This window comes from Acinonyx jubatus, chromosome D4, assembly GCF_027475565.1.
Source record: "Acinonyx jubatus isolate Ajub_Pintada_27869175 chromosome D4, VMU_Ajub_asm_v1.0, whole genome shotgun sequence".
NCBI classification, from domain to species: domain Eukaryota; kingdom Metazoa; phylum Chordata; class Mammalia; order Carnivora; family Felidae; genus Acinonyx; species Acinonyx jubatus.
This window is the reverse complement of record NC_069391.1, coordinates 66,883,229-66,904,616: the sequence shown is the minus strand read 5'-3', so window position 1 is coordinate 66,904,616 and position 21,388 is coordinate 66,883,229. Positions and strand designations below refer to the sequence as shown.

The 21,388-nt window shown below is 37.4% G+C and overlaps 1 protein-coding gene across 7 annotated transcripts in view; it reads right to left on the bottom strand.

The window, feature by feature from the left end:
* AGTPBP1 (ATP/GTP binding carboxypeptidase 1) overlaps positions 1 to 21,388 on the bottom strand; it is a 160,041-nt gene that overhangs the window by 62,732 nt on the left and 75,921 nt on the right. For all 7 annotated transcript variants that reach the window (XM_053205196.1, XM_053205195.1, XM_027048187.2 and 4 more), the window contains 3 exons: positions 19,544 to 19,641; positions 14,657 to 14,773; positions 3,755 to 4,470 (listed from right to left, as the gene is read on the bottom strand). In XM_053205196.1, the coding sequence (XP_053061171.1) occupies positions 3,755 to 4,470; positions 14,657 to 14,773; positions 19,544 to 19,641 (931 nt within the window). The remainder of the gene's footprint in view (positions 1 to 3,754; positions 4,471 to 14,656; positions 14,774 to 19,543; positions 19,642 to 21,388) is intronic.

Below are 21,388 nucleotides of genomic sequence, written 5' to 3'. Positions count from 1 at the left end.
GCTTAATTGGTGCAGTTGGACAGGGCTTGGTGTAATGGCTCCATTCTCCACTAGGTGGTGCTGCTTAGCTTATTGGGGTGGATCAATGTGGGCACATGCAGAGGTATGTGCCAATGAGGTGAAGATGGTGTCACCCAGTTTCCCAGTCACTAGCATCAGAACTCTGTGCTCTCCCCAGGCAGCCATCAGGCACCTCTCCTTTGTTTCCAGCTTTTGTCCACTCCCTGCTTCTACACTGTCCATGACCAAGCCATCAACCTGCCAGGCAGCACCTCTCTCTCAAATTTTATCTCAGATGGGGCTGTTTTTCCAAACACCTCATTTCTGAGGGCCCTGCAGCTTTGACCTACTCAGACCTTCTGGGGGAGGGCCTCGCTGAGCAATGGCCAGGTGCTGACTTGTCCCCAGGACCACTTGCACGACCACACCACTGCAGAGACCCAGAGACTGCCTCTGGGTGCCAGCCTGCCCCAGAAAAAGTTTGCGTGATCATATAGCAGCAGTGGTTCAAGGGACTATGGCAAATCACAACACACACAACTGGCACAAGGCTTCACTGCACCCTAGCGTCCTTGTTCCAACACCAGCAAACGTTGCTGTTCTCTGGGGTCCGCTGGGACCTTTTCCCATGGGGACGCCACACAGTCTCCACCAAATGTACTCCCAGCAGGGGAACTGTCTCTTCCCATGTGGCCCAAAGACCCCTCGCACCTCTCTGTCTGCTCCTGGGGATTCATCCTTCCCACCAGAGCACCGCCAGGTATCTATCTGGCTGTGGAGTTCCTGACTCTGCACTCTCCTGTTTATAGAGTCCTAATGGTATTGAAACTCTCTCCTTTCTTCTTTCTCCCTTTCTTGTTCACACCCTTGTGGGTACTTCCACTCTTTCTCTTTCTCTCCAGCTGCTTTGAGGGGGAGTGCTTTTCCTATACTCTCTCCCTATCTCTGTCCTCTCTCTGCAAACAAAAACAGCTCCCGACCCTCCACAGCTTCTCTCTCCACCCGTTCACCTCTCCATGCCAGGTACCTGCCAAGGTCCATGGCTCAAGTTATACAGTTGTTGTGTTAATCCTCATATCGATTTTCTAGGTGTGCAAAATGGTTTGCTGCTGATCTAGTTGCATCTCAGGGACAAGAGAAGCAGAGACCTTCCATGCTGCTCAATCATCTTGGCTCCTCCGCACAAAATCCCAAATTTTAAGTATTAATGTACTATCTACATTGAGATATGAATCTTATAATGGGTTTTTCCCCTTCCAAATGGGTGGAGAAATTTTTAATGAAGTTTTATTCATTTATTGTGTTTAAAAAGATTAATGAATAAAAGATCAGTGATAATCATAAAGCAGAAACTCAAAGTAACAAAAACATATTTTCACCAAGTAATTTTAAGAAGTCTAATGCTTCCTTTTTCTGAAAATGATCCTTATTAATTTTGACATTATTCATTTACGGTGTTACTACATTTGAATAAGGACTGGCCTAAAAGTTAGCAAATAATTTACAAAATGTTATCATTTGCTCAAAAAATAACTTGCAGAAGACAAGGCAAATAATATAAGCAAACCAGAAACAATACCCTCAATGTAGGACTTCAGAAAAAGCAGCATTTCTGACTACTCAGAAATCCTTATTACCTGGCCGATATTAAGTATTTTATTGCAAATACAGAACCATAAAGCCTTCAGACTATGTAGCTACTGGGGTGAAGCACACTTTTCCTTTAAGGATCAGTTAGTATATATTTTAAGTTTTGCAAGCCACATGTCTCTATGACAACTATTTAACTTTGCCATTGTGGTACCAAAACAGCCAGAGATCATACATAAACAAATAGAAATGGCTGTGTTCCAAAAAAAAAATCTTTATTTATAAACACAAATATGAATGTCATGTAATTTTCATGTGTCACAAAATGTTATTTTCTTTGGATTTTTTTTGAACCATTTAAACACATAAAAACCATTCTTAGCTTGTGGGATGAACATAAACAGGCTATGAGCTGTATCTGACACAATGGGCCATAGTTTGTTAACCATGGTCAAGGTGAATAACAAACTTTTTTGATCATGACCTGTAAGAAATACATTTTAAAAATCACAGCCCTGGGGCACCAAGGTGGTTCAGTCAGTTAAGCATCTGACTCTTGGTTTTGGCTCAGGTCATGATCTCACAGTTCATGGGAGCCCTGCATCAGGCACTATGCTGTCAGCACAGCCTATCTCCCTCTCTTTCTGCCCCTCACCCGCTCACGTTCGCTCACTCTCACTCACTCTCTCAAAAATAAACATTTAAAAAAACTCACATCCCTGCATACATGTGAGCACGTGCACGCGCGCACACACACACACACACCCAAAGGTTTATGAAACAATACGTTGCTGCACTACGTGTGACACAGCTACTTTCTCTTATAATACTGGGTACTAATGGGTGTCAATCCACAGTCTGGAGAGAAAACTGGTATCTAGAGAAATGAAGTTATTTTGCTCAAACATACACACACAGAATCAGTGGGACAGCCAAGTCTAGAATCCAAACATTCTGACTTGCTTTTCAGAATACCCCATCCTGCTATGACACACCACACTGACTCATCACTCTTATCAAGTCAAATTCACTGGTTCAAGTATGGCTGCTACATATGTGTGTTCTTCCAGTCTTAATGTCACTTGAAGGAACAAATGCAGCTCCCCCACAGTTCCTGTGGGCATCTCCTAAGGAGAAACTGAGAAGGCAAACATGAGCAGGCCAAACTTTGTCCCCATCACCGCAACTGTTCTCAGGGCTGCAACTCTGAACAGTGCAGTGTGTGATGCAACCAGTGGTTGCCTGGGCACATGCCCACTCCCACACATCTTTCCAGCAAAGTGAGTCCCTGTTCTGATGCTATGTTGTATGTGATTCCATAGCTGTGGGTCAGGTAGCCAACTGGTAGCATTAAACGTATACTAAGTTGCTAAGTAAAATGATTAATTTATACTATACATTAAATATTTAAAAAATCAATAAGATACAGTTGTTGCTTAAAAAAAGCCTACAGTCCAAGGAAAATCAAATGCCCACAGCAGTGTCTTCCTTTTATCATTACACACTATACTTGTAAGTGCATGTACATGGTTTAGGTACTGGTAAACCATCATCACAAAAACCTAAAATAATCACTGAAAATAGTCAAGTTGCACCACAAATGTACTTATATGCCAAATATTACTAGTTGGCAATAATGAATACTATTTGTAATTTCTAAAATTAACTGGCAAGATTTAAGAACTATAGCTACTGTTTTTATGAATCCCATATTTTCAACCTGAGTATTTCTAATTTCAATTTTTATAACAAAATAATACTGTCCACATCTCTTTTTAAATCATACAGATTTAAATATATCTAAATCAAGTTCAAATTAAAATCAAATTACTAAATAAATATATATTACTACTAATATTTATTGAAAGTTAGTATATAATCTGTACTTTCAGATTCCATATGAATAAAAAATTTCTAAATTTCTAAACTGTCCTATGGTCAGGTTTATTATGTTGGCTTCATCTGAATAAGTAATGAGCTTAGAAAATACAGTAACCCATAAGGACAATTTTAAAACAGTGCAAAATTTCCAAAGCAGGATAAAAAATTATAATAACTTTAATTCAGAGTACTTTTCTTCCTAAATACCAAAGCAGTTTTTTGAAGTACGTCTTATATTCTGACAATGGTCCTGCTTAAAAGAAAGAAGAAATCTGAAACTCACCTTTGTACACCGTAAGGTCTTTCTAAGATAGGCTCTTTGAATGGAGGTGGAATGTGACCAAAATAATCAGGATAAGCCACCTCTGAATATTCTGGGACAGACTTTGTATTTTTCACAATCTCAATATAGAGATCTGAGTCGTGGAGTGTGGGTCCATCTGAGACTTCCACTGATGTCTGTTCCACTGATGAAGTAGACTCTGTATCTTCATCATCCTCAGTTTCAACTCCAGTACAACAAAGCTTCCCTAGCTGAACTGTTCTTCCCTCAAACAGAACATTTCCGCAAGCAGCCATGTGTGGACAAGCTTTAGCGCACGTAAGGACAGTGAGAGGGAGACTGTAGTCCTTCTTCCCTCCTGCGGTAAAACCCGGGCCTGTCTGAGAAGGAAGATTCTGCAACGTAATTCGGTCCAATGCCTTCACAATATCGTTGTTTAGGCCCTGGGTGGAAGAAATAGTTCTATTTTGATCACCCGGCTGCTGTTGTGATGTTCTGCCATTATCTTTCATATCTTCTTTTGCCAGATCCATACAGGTAGGTTTCTTATCACCTTCATCTCCTTTAGGAGACACATGCACCTTCCTTACAACTCCTTTTCTTAAATTGCCTGAATTTCCAGATGCTTCCTCTCCAGCTGTAGGAACAACAATAGGGCCGCGTACTTTCCCCTCAAATACAAAAGGCTTTGGTTCTTTGGAGATTAAATCATAGTCCTTTGAAAATAAAAAATACATATGATCTTTTAGCTGTAAATATTAAAATGTATTAACAAAATTAAGACTATATTCATTGCATATGCTGCTTCAGAATCTAACATTTGAAAATTATAAAGATGGAGCGCCTGGGTGGCTCAGTTGGTTGAGCATCTGACTTCGGCTCAGGTCATGATCTCACGGTCTGTGAGTTCGAGTCCCGCATCAGGCTCTGTGCTGACAGCTCAGAGCCTGGAGCTGCTTCGGATTCTGTGTCTCCCCCACCCACCCACCCACCCCCGTTTCTCCCCCACTCACGCTCTGTCTCTCTCTCTCTCTCTCTCTCTCTCTCTCTAAGATAAATAAATATTAAAAAAAATTTTTTTTTTAAAAGGAAGCACAACACCCAAACTGTTACTTCAACAACTACAGTGTCTGTTTTGTACCAAGCAATGTTTCAGGCTCTTAAGGCCCATCAGCTTAAAAACAAAACAAATCTTCTTCCCTCCTGCCGCTTACATTCTTTGATGGAAGGAAGGGCGAGGACTGTCAACACAAGTAACAAACATGACACAAATATATAATATGAAAACTTATTAGACTAAAGTGTTAATAGCAAGAAGAGGGGGGAGTTGGGTACTGTGGATGGCGAATGCCAGAGGGAGGAAAAGTGGGCTGCAATTTTAAATGCCATGGATTAGGGAAGCCTGAGAAGATGATATATAAGCAAAGGCAGAAAGGACTGCCATCCACACGCCCTAGAGAAGAAGGGTGCTTGGTGTATGCAGAGAACAGCAAGGAGGTTAGGATGGCTGGAACAGAATGAACAAGATGGATTCTAAGATGTAAAAGAGGACCAGATACTGTAGGGCTTGGCAGGCTATTGTAAGAATTTTGGTTTTTACTGTGAATGACACTGGGAGCCAGTGGAGGGTTTAGGGAAGAGAAGTGCCATGACACAGGACTTACACTGAGAAAAAAAAAACAAAACCAAACAAAATAGAACCTGTAAGTACAGAGTGTCTTAACCACCTGCAGTACAGGGTTTCTTAACCACAGGGGTAAGACATTTGATCTAAACAATTATTCTTTGTTTGGTTTTGGTTCTATGTTTCAGGGGCCGGGGCTAGCAAGATAGGGGGCACCATCTTGTGCACGGTAAGATGTCTAGCAGCAACCCTGGCCTCCCTCCTCTGTACACGCTAGATGCCAACAGTATCCTCACGCATTTGTGATCACCCAAAATGTCTCCAGACATTGTCAAATATCCCCTGGAGACAAAATCATCCCAGTTGAGAACCACTGCTCTAGTGTCCTTCTGAGAACAGACTAAGGAGGGGAGAGTAGAAACAGAGGACAAATTAAGAGTCTGGGCAAGGTGGTAAGAGGGGGTTGGATTCTAAATGCACTGTGAGGCAGAACTAACATGATACTGTAAAAGACCAGATACAGGACAGAAGGGACAGAGAGGTATCAAACACGGTGCCCAAGTGTTTGCCTGAATAAATGAAAAGGATCAGGAGTTTAGCTCTGAGATGTTAAGTGTGAGCTATTCACAGCTAGTCAAGCGTGTAAAGTAGGCAACTGAACATATATGAGTCTAGAATTCAGAAGAAATGCCCATCCAGAAGATTTAAATCTGGGAATCATTAGCATACAGATATCATTTCAAGCCATGAGGCTGGAGATCTTCAATGAAAAGAACTAGAGAAGAAGACTGAACTTCGGGTCACTATCAACTACAGAGGTTGAGGGGATGAAAATAAAGCTTTAGAGGAGATGGAGAAGCAAAAGCCAGTCAGGAAAGACAAACACCAGGAAAGAAAAGTGTCCTGGAAGCCAAGTTTAAAAAAAGGATGTCGCTGACAGGTCAAGTAGCCTTTTCTCTTTTTACACTTACAAAAATATTTTTTGCGTCTATATCTTATATAGACTCTACCAAAGAAATATACCACAACTGATTTAACTTTTATTCTACTGTTGGGCATTAAATCTTTTATTCAACAGAGGATTTAAACAAACATATAAACAAAGTATATATTTAAGCCATTTCCAAAATTTTGCTATTATAAAAAAATCTGTAAAGAACATCTTTTTGCATAAAACTTTTTGTTTAGGATGACGTCCTAAGCACTGAAATGGAATTACAGGGTCACATAACTATAATCAATTTTAATGTTTAATACAAATTCTCCAAATACTCTCCAAAAATACTTATCTAAGTGTACATTCCCAGTACCTGTGGATGAGATTATCTATTTCAACTGCTCTCTTCCTTGCCAACATCAAGTACTATAGTTTTAAAACACTTTTCCAAAAGGGACAGATAAGAAATACTGTCTAATGCCATTTTAATTTGAATTTCCCTATGAGAAAAGCAAAAAAAAAAATAAAAATCTATACATCTGTTAGCTGGTTTAATTCTTCATAGGTAATTTATTTGTTCTTGAAATACAGGGTTTTTCTTATCTTGCATAAATTCCTACATTACACACACAAACACCCCAATCCTCCACGTAACCTATCTTTGCAAATATTTTTCTGAATTTGCAATTCATCTTTTAACTTTAGCTTCTTTATACACATTATGTGGTAAAAATTAAGAATCTTTTCCTTTGTGATTCATTCTTTAAATACCCACTGCATATAAACCAAGGACCTTAAGACGATTCACTCTCAGCCCCTATACAATGTCTAATCCAAGGAGACAGTGGAGGCACAAAGGAGGTAGTAGAGGTAGGTGGCTCTCCATTAAAAGTGTTGAAAGCGGGGCGCCTGGGTGGCTCAGTCGATTGGGCGTCCGACTTCAGCTCAGGTCACGATCTCACGGCCTGTGAGTTCGAGCCCCGTGTCGGGCTCTGGGCTGATGGCTCAGAGCCTGAAGCCTGCTTCCGATTCTGTGTCTCCCTCTCTCTCCGCCCCTCCCCCGTTCATGCTCTGTCTCTGTCTCAAAAATAAAATAAACGTTAAAAAAAAAAAATTAAAAGTGTTGAAAGCAAGTAAACTTGCATTTAAAAACTCTGTTGATTTATAAAGACTAACATACAAAGAACACTGCTACATAAGTGGTATTTTATATTGAGATGTCATTTTGATCCAGGATGTTACTTCAGTATCAAACTCAGTATGCAGCACCCGAAGCTTTTCCATAAACAAATAGGGGTATAACATGAAAGCTGCTTTTCTTAAAGAGTAAAAGTACATTCCATGTACATAAATGAATTTAAAACAGTAAGTTGAGGCAAATAGTTGAGAGGTTTTATTCTTAGAACAGTAACTTAACTAACCATAAATATTTTAATGTTAGTTTACTCATCTATGATCTGGGGTCATGCTGAAGTGAGAAAACGTCCCCCTAAGTACAACTGAATGCATGAGGGAAAAAAAAAATTAAAAATAGTAATTTCATCTACAATCTTCAGATCACCCTTATAATGTATTATGGGCCCATTTCTCCTGAAATACCTTACACTGAAGTGGTCTCCCCTTTTTTGGAGCTTTTGTAGTTAATTTTAATTGTGACTATGGTTTGGAAAAGAGGGGTTGCCTATTTAGATAGGAAGGCTAGTTTTTCCATAAAACAAATCTTTATTTTATGTTAAAGATACCACTGTACTTTTTTTACACTATTTGTATACATGTGGTGGTATTAATGCTGAACTGTAAAATATAAAATTATGTGACCCTGTAATTCTAAAAAACAAGAGCAACAAAAACTCTGTTTGAAATACGGTGGGCTAGATATCCACCCACAGAAACACTTACAATTGTTGGATATTAAAATATTTTAAGTACCACAACAAGTGGATAAGACAGCAAAAATAAAGAGCAAAGAGTAAATGATGACGGGATCCCAAAGTGGTAAGACTAAATGGCTTTCACTTGGAAAATATTTGCTAAAACAGGTAACCTGGAGGTTTAGGTTTTCCCATCTCAGAGTATAAAGAATAGAAGACTATCCCAGAACCTGCGTAAGGTGGGGACTCTACCAGAAGATCCTTCTCCCATAAAGATGAAACCCCCAGAGAACTAACTTTCGATATGGAGGCCCTAAAAATACCCCCACCAGAAAACAAACAGCAAGGAAAACCAACTGTCTCAAACCTGGGCACTAAGAGAATGAAAAATATCACTACCCATAAGTTATAAATTGATATCAAAAGCCTGCCATCACATCACACAGACTGCAGCCTGAACTCACGTATCTGAGTGGTCCAAAAACCCTTCAGAAGGAATGTAACCTATTAAGAGAGCCTGTCAAAAGTAATAAACAACAACTTCTGGAGTTTCCGCATAAGTTCCACAAACAGAATTGTAAAGAAAATTACCAGCTCATAGGGAAAAAAACAAAAACAAAAATACAACTAAATGAAAAATTAAACAAGTAGAAGAGAAGGAACTAAAACAAACAGATGTGGAAAAAGACCTGCAAGAACTTCAGACACTAATAACACTAATTAAATGACTATATTTAATATGTTCAAAGAAATAAAAGACAAGAAGTTTAATGAAACAGATTTTTTTTTAAACCTTACAAACCCCCCCGCAAAAAAACAAATCTGGATGCCTAGTGGATGCTTGTAACAACCAATCAGAGCCAAAAATAAAATTAGGGAACTGGCAGACTGTTTTAAGGAATGTAGTTGACTATAGCATAGAGAAAGAGAAGGAAAACATGAAAAAGAGTTAAAAGATATGGGAAGAAAGTAAAAAAGTCTATATCCAGGGGCGCCTGGGTGGCTCAGTCGGTTGAGTCCAACTTCGGTTCAGGTCATGATCTCACAGTTCATAGGTGTGGGCTCGAGCCCCGTGTCAGACTCTGTGCTGACAGCTCAGGGCCTGGAGCCTGCTTCAGATTCTGTGTCTCCCTCTCTCTCTGCTCCTCCCCCTGTTCGTGCTCTGTCTCTGTCTCTGTATCTCTCTCTCTCTCTCAAAAATGAATAAACATTAAACAAAAAAGTTTTTAAGTCTACATCCAATTAGTAATGCCAAAAGAAAAGAGAGAAGAAAAGGGAAAGAGGCAGTATCTGAAAGAGAGATAAAGAGTTTTTCCAAACCCTAAACGAAAACAACTCAGAGATTCCAAAACACAGCAAATCCCATATAAGATTTAAAAAAGAATACCTGCCCTTAGTCAACATTATTGGGAAACTGCAGAGCAGAAAGCTAAAGAAATGATCTTGCAAGTCACCAGAAACAATGTGTTGTACAGTGAAAACATACACTTCCTATACATACTACCCAGCAATTTCACTCATTGGTATCTACCCAAGAGAAATGAAGGCAAATTTCCACAAAAACCTTTTTACACAGGTGCTAATCTCAATTTTATTCACAGTGGACTCAAACTGCAAGCATTCCAATACTCATCAAGTGAACAGATAGAGAAACCATGGTACATTCATACAATGAAATATTACTTAGGCAATAAGGAAAGAGCCACTGATATACGCAGTAACATCAGTGAACCTCAAAACCATAAGATGAGCACAGAAACCTTACACCAGAGCACATTCATGCAGGACTGCAGTGACGAGAAGTTCTAGAACAGGCAAATTAACCTACAGTGACAGAGAGCAGATCAGCTGTTACCTGGGCAGGAGATGAAGAGACTGACCACACAGGGGCCCAGGGAGATATCTGGGGTGACAGAAAGAATTTCATTATCTTGGCTGGGTGGGTAGTTGCACAGTAATTCGTCAAAACTCACTGGACTTAAAGATGAGTAATTTACTGCATGTAGATTATATTTCAATAAAGCTGATTCCTAAAAATTAGCCAGAGAAAGAAACTAACTTCAAGAATGATTACAAAGTAAAAGCGCTTTTAGAGACACACTAAAAGGTGTATTTCAGGCAGAAGGAAAGTAATTCAGACTAAAGGTCTGAGAAACAATAAGAAATGAAAAATAAAATAGTAAAAATGTGAGTAAATCTTAAACACTGAATGTAAAGCACAAAGCAGTACCATACACAATGATTTTTTAAAAGCTAGAATTAAAATGTAAATTAAAAGTATATACACTGGTTTGGGAGGTGATGATACTTAAAAGTATTCCAAGTTTCCTTTTGTAATTAAGAGAAAAAAGAAAGGTCCTGATTAACTTCTGAATAGTAAAAACTTACATCAAGAGTAACTAGAATTTCTGCATGTATGTCAATACTCAAACTTATACTTTAAAGGAATGAAGTTTATTATATGTAAATTACACCTCAATAGAGCTGATTAAAATAAAAAATAACAAGACTGTAGAGCTTTCAAATGAATACGCGTGAAAAAGTGAAACAAAAAACAGTCAATCCAAATGAAGGCCAAACAAAAGACAAAGATAACAGAGATGAAACAAAATCTGATCTCATAAATATAAATCTAAATAGAGTAATAGTTATATGTAAATGAACTGAATGCTCCAGTTAAATGGCAGCCTCAGGCTTTTTAAAAATCCAACTGTATGCTGTTTAAAAGATACATGTCTAAAGATACCAAAAAGTTCAAAGCAAAAGGCTTTAAAAAGATACCGGGCAGCTCATCAAAATTAATTTAGCTACATTAATAACTTTCTAAACTTTTTTGCCTTAAATGTCTTAGAGACTTTATAGTATCAATAACTTTATAACCATTAACAGTTCATTTCAGAGGGAACAGAAATCAATATATACTCGTATGCCTCCAAAAATATTTAACAAAACTGACCTACAAAACGGAGACACATTTGCAATCACAGCGAGAAATTTCTAACACATTTTTCACAGTAATTAATAGCACTGGAATAAAAAGCCTTAAGTACAGAAAAGATCTTCTCAACGTGATGAACAATCCTGTCACAGTGGCCAAACCCACAACCGTGCCTAACAGGTGCAGAATTATTTTCAAGGGTACAAGAAGTAGTAACGAAAATTGACTAAATTCAAAGCCATAAAAGAAGCCTCAAAAAATTCAAGAGATTCTAATCATAAAGAATGTCCTCTTCTGCCACAGTATGCCAGATAAATAAAAAGATAAATACAAAATTGGGAAAGCCAACTTTCACATTATCAACAGATGAAAGAAAAAAATCATAATGGAAATAAAGTTTCCAAACAAAGATAATGAAAATACTAAATATCGAAACATGTGTAATGTAGCTAAAACAGTAATTAGAGGGAAATCTGTAGCTTAAAATTTTAAATACAGTACTAAAAAAGAAGACTAAAAATTATTGGATGCCTATCTTAAAATAATAATATAACAAAAAAGAGCAAAAGCAGGAAAATCAAGAGATGACACTGTGAGCCTACCATTTAGAAATATGGGGATTAGTGTCAAAAACATGCTAAAAGTGATGGTAGGAAACAGTAGTGGGAAAGGGACCCAGTTTTTCCTGATTAAATTAGGTAAAGCTATGTGACTCTTTAAACTCTGTCCATACATAACTTTAATAAAAATTTAAAACCAAAATAAAAAGAGGAAAAAAAGAAAAACAAAACTAACAAAAGTCCATATGGCAACCGTCATCATGCCACCACAAATACATGAAAAAAGAGCTGTGACAATTCAGAATTCTGACACTTCCCATATTCTGCCATTAAGAAACAAAAGCAAATAAAACTGTAACTGTCACTATGAATAAATAATCATAGTTTTAAAAAGGTCCCTCAAAAGTCTGTTGATAATTACTTTAACACTTCTACAAGTTGCCTTCAAATGTATTCAATTTGCCTCCCATCTGGCCACTGAATAGTAGCCTTAACACATCTGGAAGCTAAGTGGGTGGTGTTCAGAATTCTAACAAATGCATCAAGTAATTTTAAACTCCAATGGTTGATACTGAAAATGACATGTAAATCCAAATGGAAAAAGTCATTTAAAAAGTTGAAATTAATTTCATTTGTGTTTAATATCTCATGATCTGCCAGTATCTGATAAGATGATGGCTGAAAAAATTCTTTCAAACACTTCTTATCTGGAACCAACCAATATTTTTAATTCTCTAAAATGTATCACTTAAATCTTGCTGCTTAGATACAGCTCCAACACACAATTCAAAAAATAGAGATTAATGTATCCTAAAGATGCATTCATCTGAAATTTTAAAATGAGAAAGACAGTCAACTGCCAACACAGCTACTTTAGAAATAACTGTCCAGTTCTGTAAATAAAAGACCATGTGCTATTCCTGTAACACATGCCACAGAAATACAGTTAACTATTCTACACTACACTTTGTGGCAAAATAGAGAACACATTGATAAATACGTATTAACTGAAATACTTGAAATAGCTTCTTTTGCTTACAAATGATAAAAAGGAGTCAGTTACTTGGGAAGACTTTTCAGAGCACTTACACTCTGACAAACCCGTCTTTACCATCCGGCCCTGGCCAAGTCAGACCACAAGTAGGAACCCACTTCTATGAGCAGCCAAATTAAAGGACAAGCTGACCAACTGTTAGGGGCCAAGCAGGAAACCATCAAGGGTAGCCTATTCTGGGTGATGAATTAACAGGCAGATATACAAGAACTCACCATCGTAGCCTACAAGAAAGAAGTAGCCTGCGAAAGAATGAGAACCAAAATCCTGGCCTTGACACCCGTTAAAAAATTATTTTTCTTTATTCACACATCAAAACTCCCACCATTTTTAATCATGTTATATAGTTCCTATACACACACAGAAAAGAAAGAAGAAACTCCTTCCCCAAATTCCTTCTGCAGTATTTTTCTGCTTTGAGGTAGCACTATCTGTCACCTCCCAGGTGTTATTTTTAAGCAGTTCTTAGCTGGGCACAAAGATGTTTAAAGAACAGCCATACATCTAGTAAGTTCAGTACCCTTTCCCAAACGCCTCCTGTCTTCTTCTTTTTCTCTTTTTGACAAATACCATTCTCCTTTACTCCTGCCTTCTTTCTAGTCCGCCTGATTTTAGAGTACCTCCCAACATCCCTCAAATCTTTGCGAGCACCGAGGAAATGGCGGGGGGGGGGGGGGGGGCGGCGGGGAGCAACTAGAGGCTGTTCCTATTGCGTCCCAAGCTCATTAAGATCCCCAAGAGAACCCTGAAGAATGAGCACGGTGAGTGACAACACCACTAACCCGGATTGTTTCTGATACGCACAGTACATACAGTACAGTGCTGTATACGTATTTTCTCTTCCTTATGATTTTCTTAACGACATTTTCTTTCTTGTAGCTTGCTGTATTTGTACGAACCCAGTATATAATACATACAGCATACAAAATGTGTTCATCAACTGCTTCTATTATCAGTAAGGATTCCAGTCAACAGGAGGCTATTAAGTTATACAATCAAAAGTTATACATTCACTTTTTACTCCATTCAGAGACTGACACCTCCAACCCCCACATTTTTCAAGGATCAACTGTATTTCTTTTTTTATTTCTCATACATAACTTCATATTAAAGTCTTTTTCTTTAGGCAACTAAGAATTATAATGGAAATAAATGGGTTTATGGGGTATGGGGCTTGTAGTAAGAGCTGAATAAATCTGAGATTATCTGGTTCACCCTTTATTTTACAGTTTAAGATTCTGGGCAATTTCAGGGACTTACTCAAGGACCTACCACAGCAGGCAGCTGAGTGGGAATAAGAAACTAAACCTACTAATCACCATCAATTCAATCAGGTTTACTTGCTACGTAACCCACGCTATGTACGCGCACTCCAGTAAATAAATGAGGGTAAGAAATGTTAACAAGAAGTCACTCTCCCTGTGAACCAAATCAGATATAAAGACTTCAAGTTGTCCTCCCCACCCCCCACACCCCGTCCCGTTACATGGAAACCTCCAGGAAACACAACAAGCAGACTACAGTTTTAATTTAGCACTTTCTTAGCTCTTGTCTCCCCTTCAGTTGGATGCAACTGCTACAAAGATGACTTTAATGTCAGATTCTGAAATGCCATTTTAAAGATTATTTTTTTACAAAGAGTAAGAAACTATGCCAATTAAAGCAATGAGCCAAAGTGATGAAAAAACTTTTAAGCCAGCCCAAAAACTAAATGAGCTGGTCCCCTCATTTTATAAATAAGCAGTTTGCAGCTCAGAATGCTAAAGCAGCAGTCCAATGTCACTCAGAAATGCAATATTACTTTCACATTTTAGAAAAAGGAAGGAGAAGGAAACCAGTGATCATAGGCCTAAGGAAGAAAAGAAAAAAGAATTTTTTCTTAAAATCAATTAAGATGCTGTATTTTCCATATTTATACCTGAAAATCATCAACAAGCTCAGGGAAAAGGTGTTCATACATTTGGAGTTCTTCTATCGTTCGTCCTGGTTCCTGCTGGGGTTTTAGCTTGTTAATATCTGTTTCAATATCATCATTCTGAAATAATAAAAATGTCACCAGTTAAGAAAAAGTTACAGAATATAATTCAGACTAAAATTTTCCAAATTATTAATCACATGTAGAGAATAATCACTGAATAAAAGCTGTATAAATTAAAATGTGCTTGTATTTTTGCTTCATTGTTGCACATTTCATTGTTTTGGTTGTTTTATTGTGTTAAAGGTTACTCTAATAGAACACAGTATTTGGGCACCTCAAGATGGAAAACCTAGCATCAAGATCCAGACTAAAGTATGCCCTCCTGAATTGTCAAAATTTTATTCACATTTAAGGGCAGTAAAACTTAAAACTAAATTGAAAAATATAAATACAAGATAGTGGTGGTGATAATCATAACATTTACTAAGCAGTGAAAATGTGTGAAGCGCTAAGGGTTTTACATAATTTAATCTGCACAAGAACACTATGAGGTAGATAGCATTATTACCTCCATTCAACTGAAGAGGAAACGGAGGTAGAGAGAGGGTTAAGTGGCTTGCTCAAAATTACACAGCATGCAAAGAGAACACCCAGGATGTAAAATTCATCATTGATTTCAGAGCATACACTGTTGCTCGATGGACTGCCTCAAGACAAATTAATGATTATACCGTCCTCTTGTATTCCTTGGTCAATAATTTCCCTTAGAAAAGCTCAGTGTCACCATTCACTTTGTTTTTCGGGGGGAAAAAAGTGAAAAGCTGAACAACAACCAGAAATGATCTTCATGCCCTTTTAAGAAAGAAGAGGGTAAATTTAAAGGAGAGGTCTGACCTCAGGAAAACAGGATATGCATCCGGGATTAATTTTATCTGTATCTGCTCAAAGACCAGAAGTACGCTGTGACAGAAGGACAAGTGTCAGTTTACCTACTACCCAAGCTATTCTCACCAAATGTGGCCTCACACAAATACAAACTTACCACCACCTTCACTGGAAAAGAGAGATGTGAGATTTGTCTGCAATGGGCATTCATTTTTAACTTTGCATTTACCTTACTATCGGAGTGAACTTACTTTTAGCCTTAAATTTATTCTACCATGCCCCAATTCTTACAATACTTTCTATACGTGTATATGCATATACACAGTCTCCATAGACTCTATGTACATATTTCATATTAAGTAATTTAAAAGGAAAAACATACTATGTATTTCTCATATTTTATATTCAGGAACTTAGCTATCCCTTGTATAACCAACAAAAAGATTTTCTCCATTGCCAGAAATAATAAACACTATGTGTATTTAAAGAGGATCATGATAATTACTGTATCATTATTATATAATTATTAGTACTTGAATATGTAATTTCATGTGTCTTCAAATTATTAATTGATGAATCAAAATATATAATTTCCTTGATTGGCATCTAATAGAGAATGCTTTTAAAATAACAAAAAGTTTACAAAAGTATTCTTTCTCTAAACATACTAGAATTCAATATTCAATATTTTGCGAAAATTAAGCCTTAGAGATTGGCTCTCTACTTTCAAAAAAATAATAATAATTTATCTGTAAAATAGTCATTGTGGACCAAAAAAACTGTACTTTGAGAGGTCAACAGCAGGAAATTCTGTGTTTTGGTTTAGGGAAAAACAAAGATGAAGAGCTACTGACAGCCTCAGGGAAAAACAACAACAACAACAACAACAACAACAACAACAACTGTCTATCACTCCTTAAAGTTCTTCTAAAGTAAAGGAGAGGGAAAAAACACATTGAAGTGTGTATACTGACAAGTCCTGGCTATCTGGAAATGAGTCTTCTAAACCTCCAGGTTTCTATAAATGCTCCAAGCTGAAACATCTGGGGTAAAGAGAATAGAGAATGGGATTGCTATGGTGAGGAAAAAAAGAGTCTCTATGAGTATAAACACAATGGAACACAAATAAATATTAAACTCAATGCATATCAGGTTCACCTGACAAGGAAAGAAGTAATGGGATTTAGAATAAAAGGAAAAATTAAGTTTTACTAAATATGTAACTGCCAAAGACAGTAAGAGGCAGACTGTGGTAAAGAAGAAAATAAGATAATAGAACTCAGCAGTTTCAAAGAGTCAACAATTCTGTAGCCCTTTAAAATAAACAAATAACATTTTGGTATAGCATGGTGGTAAAGAAAGCTGACATTCACATCCAACTGCTTTATTCTGAATCCTGTCCCCCCTCTTATAAGCTACATTAGTAATCTTTTTGTGCCTCCTTCTTCTGATTATTAGCCATGTAAAGCAGAGGTAATTAATACCATGTAACTTAGAGGACTGAGATGAGGCTTTAGAGTTACTATATGTAAAGAGCATGGATTAGCATAAATGGTAAATTCAAGTGGTAACTAGACTTACCATGGTGAACATTTCATAGTGTCAAATCACTATGTTGTATACCTGAAACTAATAAAATAGTGTATGTCAACTATACTTCAATTTTTAAAAAAAAGTACAGGCGCCTGGATGGCTCAGTCAGTTAAGCATCCAGCTCTTGATTCCGGCTCAGGTCGTGATCTCACACTTTGTGAGTTTGAGCCGCACATCGGGCTCTGTGCTGATGGTGCAGAGCCTGCTTGGAATTCTCTGTCTCCCTCTCCACCCCTCCCCCAGTCGTGCTCACTCTCTCTCAAAATAAATAAACTTAAAAAAAAAATAAAAAGAGCATGGACTAACATAAGATTGGATGTTCAATAAATTATTTTATTATTACAACTGCTGTGTTAAGGTAAAGTGGGGGAAATGTGAGCAATCATGGACATTCCAGTGAGTAACACAGCCAACAACTATATTTTCCAAAGATGTGAATGTCACAAAAGAGAAAGAAATATGTTTTAAATTAAAGGAGATCTAAGGGACAAGATAATTAAACACAATACCTGATGTTAGCACTAGAGAGAGGAAAAAAAAAATACTAGAGAGAGGGAAAAAATGTCATAAAGGACATTTATTAGATCAGCTGACAGTCAAATATGGATGGTAGATTAGATAAAAATGTTCTATCACTATAAATTTAGGAAGTTAATAACTGCATTGTAGTTATGTAAGAGAGTATCACTATTCTTAGGAAATATACACTGACATATTTAGGGGTATAGGATCATGATACATAATATACATAACTTTACTCTCATATGATTTTTTAAAAAAATTTTAAGTAATGTATTCATGCATCTACACTGACAATTTCCAAGGAGCAAAATAGAATCATTGTTATAATTCCTATTGAGTTCTATTTTCGCACCAATCTCTCTGTCTTTACATCTGTAGTGATCCCAATAACAGATATTTTAATGAGGACCCTGAATCATAAAGAATGAATTATACTCAACATACTATGTTTTTAATAACATGGAAACATACAGCACATAAAAGTTTCTATCAAAATATAATACTTCAAATCATAAGTTTAGTGTCAATCTGAAAAATTTTACTACCCTTAAACACTCACTTCCCAAAGAATCCAAACAGGTGATTTTTCCTATTATCTAAGGAACATTTTACATAACAGAATCTAAATTCTCATCCCATAGTTCTTTCACTTCCATCAAGTCCCGAACCACAATCACACAGTTAGCCCAGATTTTTTGCCTTGACCATCAGAGCCTGCATGGGTTTTCTTCTTTGCAGCTTCTTGAGGTAAGAATGTAGACCATCATGCTGTCCAGATTGGCTAACTTGACATTTCTGCCAAAGCCTGCCGTGGTGATCACAGTTGGTGATAATAAAACTGGTTCTCCATCTCCTATTAAGATGGAAATCTCAGGGTGCCTGGGTGGCTCAGCTGGTTAAGCATCCAACTTTGGCTTAGGTCATGATCTCGGGGTTCATGAGTTGGAGCCCGTCAGGCTCTGTGCTGACAGCTCAGGGCCTAGAGCCTGCTTCGGAGTCTGTGTCTCTCTCTCTACCCCTCTCCCACTCACGCTCTGTCTTTCTCAAAAATAAACAAACATTAAAAAAAAAAAAATTAAAAAAAAAAAAAAGGTGGAAATCTCCCTCCAGTATCTTAGATTCTATCTCCAGAGGGGGTCAAATACTCAGTGTACCCAATTTTGATGTAACATTTCAAGACAAAAAGGTGCAAGCAGGCAAAGGTCAAATGAATCCCTCCCCATATGCCAAAAAAGCACTAAGTTAAACAGCTGAAAACTGAAAGAGTTAAACAGATACTTTTCCAAAGATACTAAAACAACCCCTTCTAACACTAAATAAAGCAAATATAGTCACTATACTTCTAGGGGTGCCACCAAATTCTGAAAACTCCCCTGCCTTTTCACTTAATATCACATGACGATATTTTTTATCTAGTCTCAATTCAATAAATACTTTTGTCCATTTTCTTCTCCAATTACCTGAAACCTAAGAATCATCATGTAGACACTAATTCTTACCAAAGAGCCAGCAGTTACAGATGATTTTCCTACTATTTTGATATCTCCAAATGATTGCTGAAAGAGGAACAGGTTGCCACTTAGAGTCTCAAACCACTTTCCTTCAAACTCAGATTTCCTTAGACTTTGAAACCTAAGCCAGATGCGTTACCTGAGGTCATCCTGGCCAAAAAGAGTGAAGGTAAGTTATTCTCACACCCTTTTCAGACCAACGCATTCAGAACAATATTATTTTCCCTTTCATTAATTCAGTGTCCACCCTCATCATAATAAACAGATGGGGACTAGATGAATTAATCTACCATTAAGCTATACCTACCTCCCCAACCTTTGTTTTACAACTGTGGATACAATTTATAAAGTCGACTAAAGATGGAGTCACACTAACCTTAAAATTCTGATCTACGTCATCTTCATTTTCAGTTTCATTTTCGGCTTCTAAGTCAAGGTCATCGTTGTCATCACTTTCATCCACTACGTCGTCCACTGTGACACAAAATGCGCTATGAGTAGGTCAGAGGTAAGCATTCTGCAACATGCACATCCGAAGACAGGGTGGCACAGACATACCACATCGGCGTTCCAATCACCAAAGGAAAAGTTAATGAAATGCCTCATTAAAAATGTCTCTAATGCTGTTGAAAAACCTAGCAGATAAAGTGAAAGTGCTTTAAAATTTGAAAAAGCACTGTAAAAATGCATGGGTGTTTTTACTGATGTTCTCAGTTTTTAAAAATGAATAATGTCTTCTGTTGCAACAGCCTGAATGAAACATCTTATTTCCTGTACATGACAAATTTCAAGAACTGCTTTCATGCCTTTATCAACTGACTTCCCATCTATTTGTTTCAATGGCTACCATGTGCCTTACATAGTGCAATGTGCTGGGTATTCTTTTAAATATGTGTAAATATATTTACTCCCTGTCTGCAGGGAGCTCATGAGGTTAAAGAACAGCAAAGAGTAAATAGATAACTACAATACAAAAGATTTATGCTCATGAAGGCATATACGTAAAACAGTTATGGGAATATGAGGATGGAATAACTGCAAACTGCTTGAGGTCACGGGGCTATGAATGATCACCTCACAAAACAGGCAGTGATTAAGCAATATCCTGAATATCCAGAAAACATGGCAGCTTTCTAGGTGAACATAAGGGTGGGTGAGTGTGGCTTTTAAGAAAGATGAAAACAAAAAGCTGAGATGGTATCTTTGGGAAACAGCAAGTGTAACTAAACTTGTATGCTTGGAAAAGTACTAAGAAAGGCAAATAAGAATGAGAACATGTAGGGCACACAGTAGGCCAAGTAGTTTAGATTTTTAACCTCTGGAAGATAAGCACTGAGAATTTTCAAGAGGAAAATGGCTTAATTCAACTTGAAACTGTTCAAAAGATCAGTCTGGCGGGTGAGAGGGAGAACATATGTGGAGGGGGACCATTTAACTGGAGACAGTAACTGTCTGACCAATATAGCAGGAATGGGGATAATGAGTATACATTAGAGAAAAACTCAGGGAACAGAATGTAAAGAGACATGAGGACCATGGCTGTAGGAGCGACAAGGAAAGAAGAGTAGAGTACTCAGGTGAGTAACTGAGTGCTTTAAAACAAGATAGAGAACATTTTAAAAGAATATTTTGGGGGGTGCCTAGGTGGCTCAGTTGGTTAAGTGTACAACTTCGGCTCAGATCATGATCTCATGGTTTGAGGGTTAGAGCCCCGCATTGGGCTCTGTGCTGACAGCTCAGAGCCTGGAGCCAGCTTTGGATTCTGTGTCTCCCTCTCTCTCTCTGCCCCTCCCCTACTTGTGCATGCATGTATACTCTCTCCACTCTCTCAAAAATAAACATTTTTTAAAAAAGGATATTTTTCTAAACTATTTAACTCTATTGAGGAAGAAATGGCCAATAAAATTGTATATATTAAAGTATACAATGTCATGATTTGATACAAATACACAAGGCAAAATGATTACCAAAACAAAGATAACTAATACATCCATCACCTCACACAATTAACATTGTCAATAGTGTCTGTGTGTGTGTTTGTTGTACAAATGCTTAAAAGCTCCTCTTATGAATGTCTAAGTATGCAATACCATATTAGTAACTATAGTTACCAGGCTGTACACAGATTCTCAGAATGTAATCCTCTTAAACTGCAAATCTGTATGCTTTGACCCCATCAACTAATTTATCACTCCCCTCACCTGTGGCACCCAACATTCTA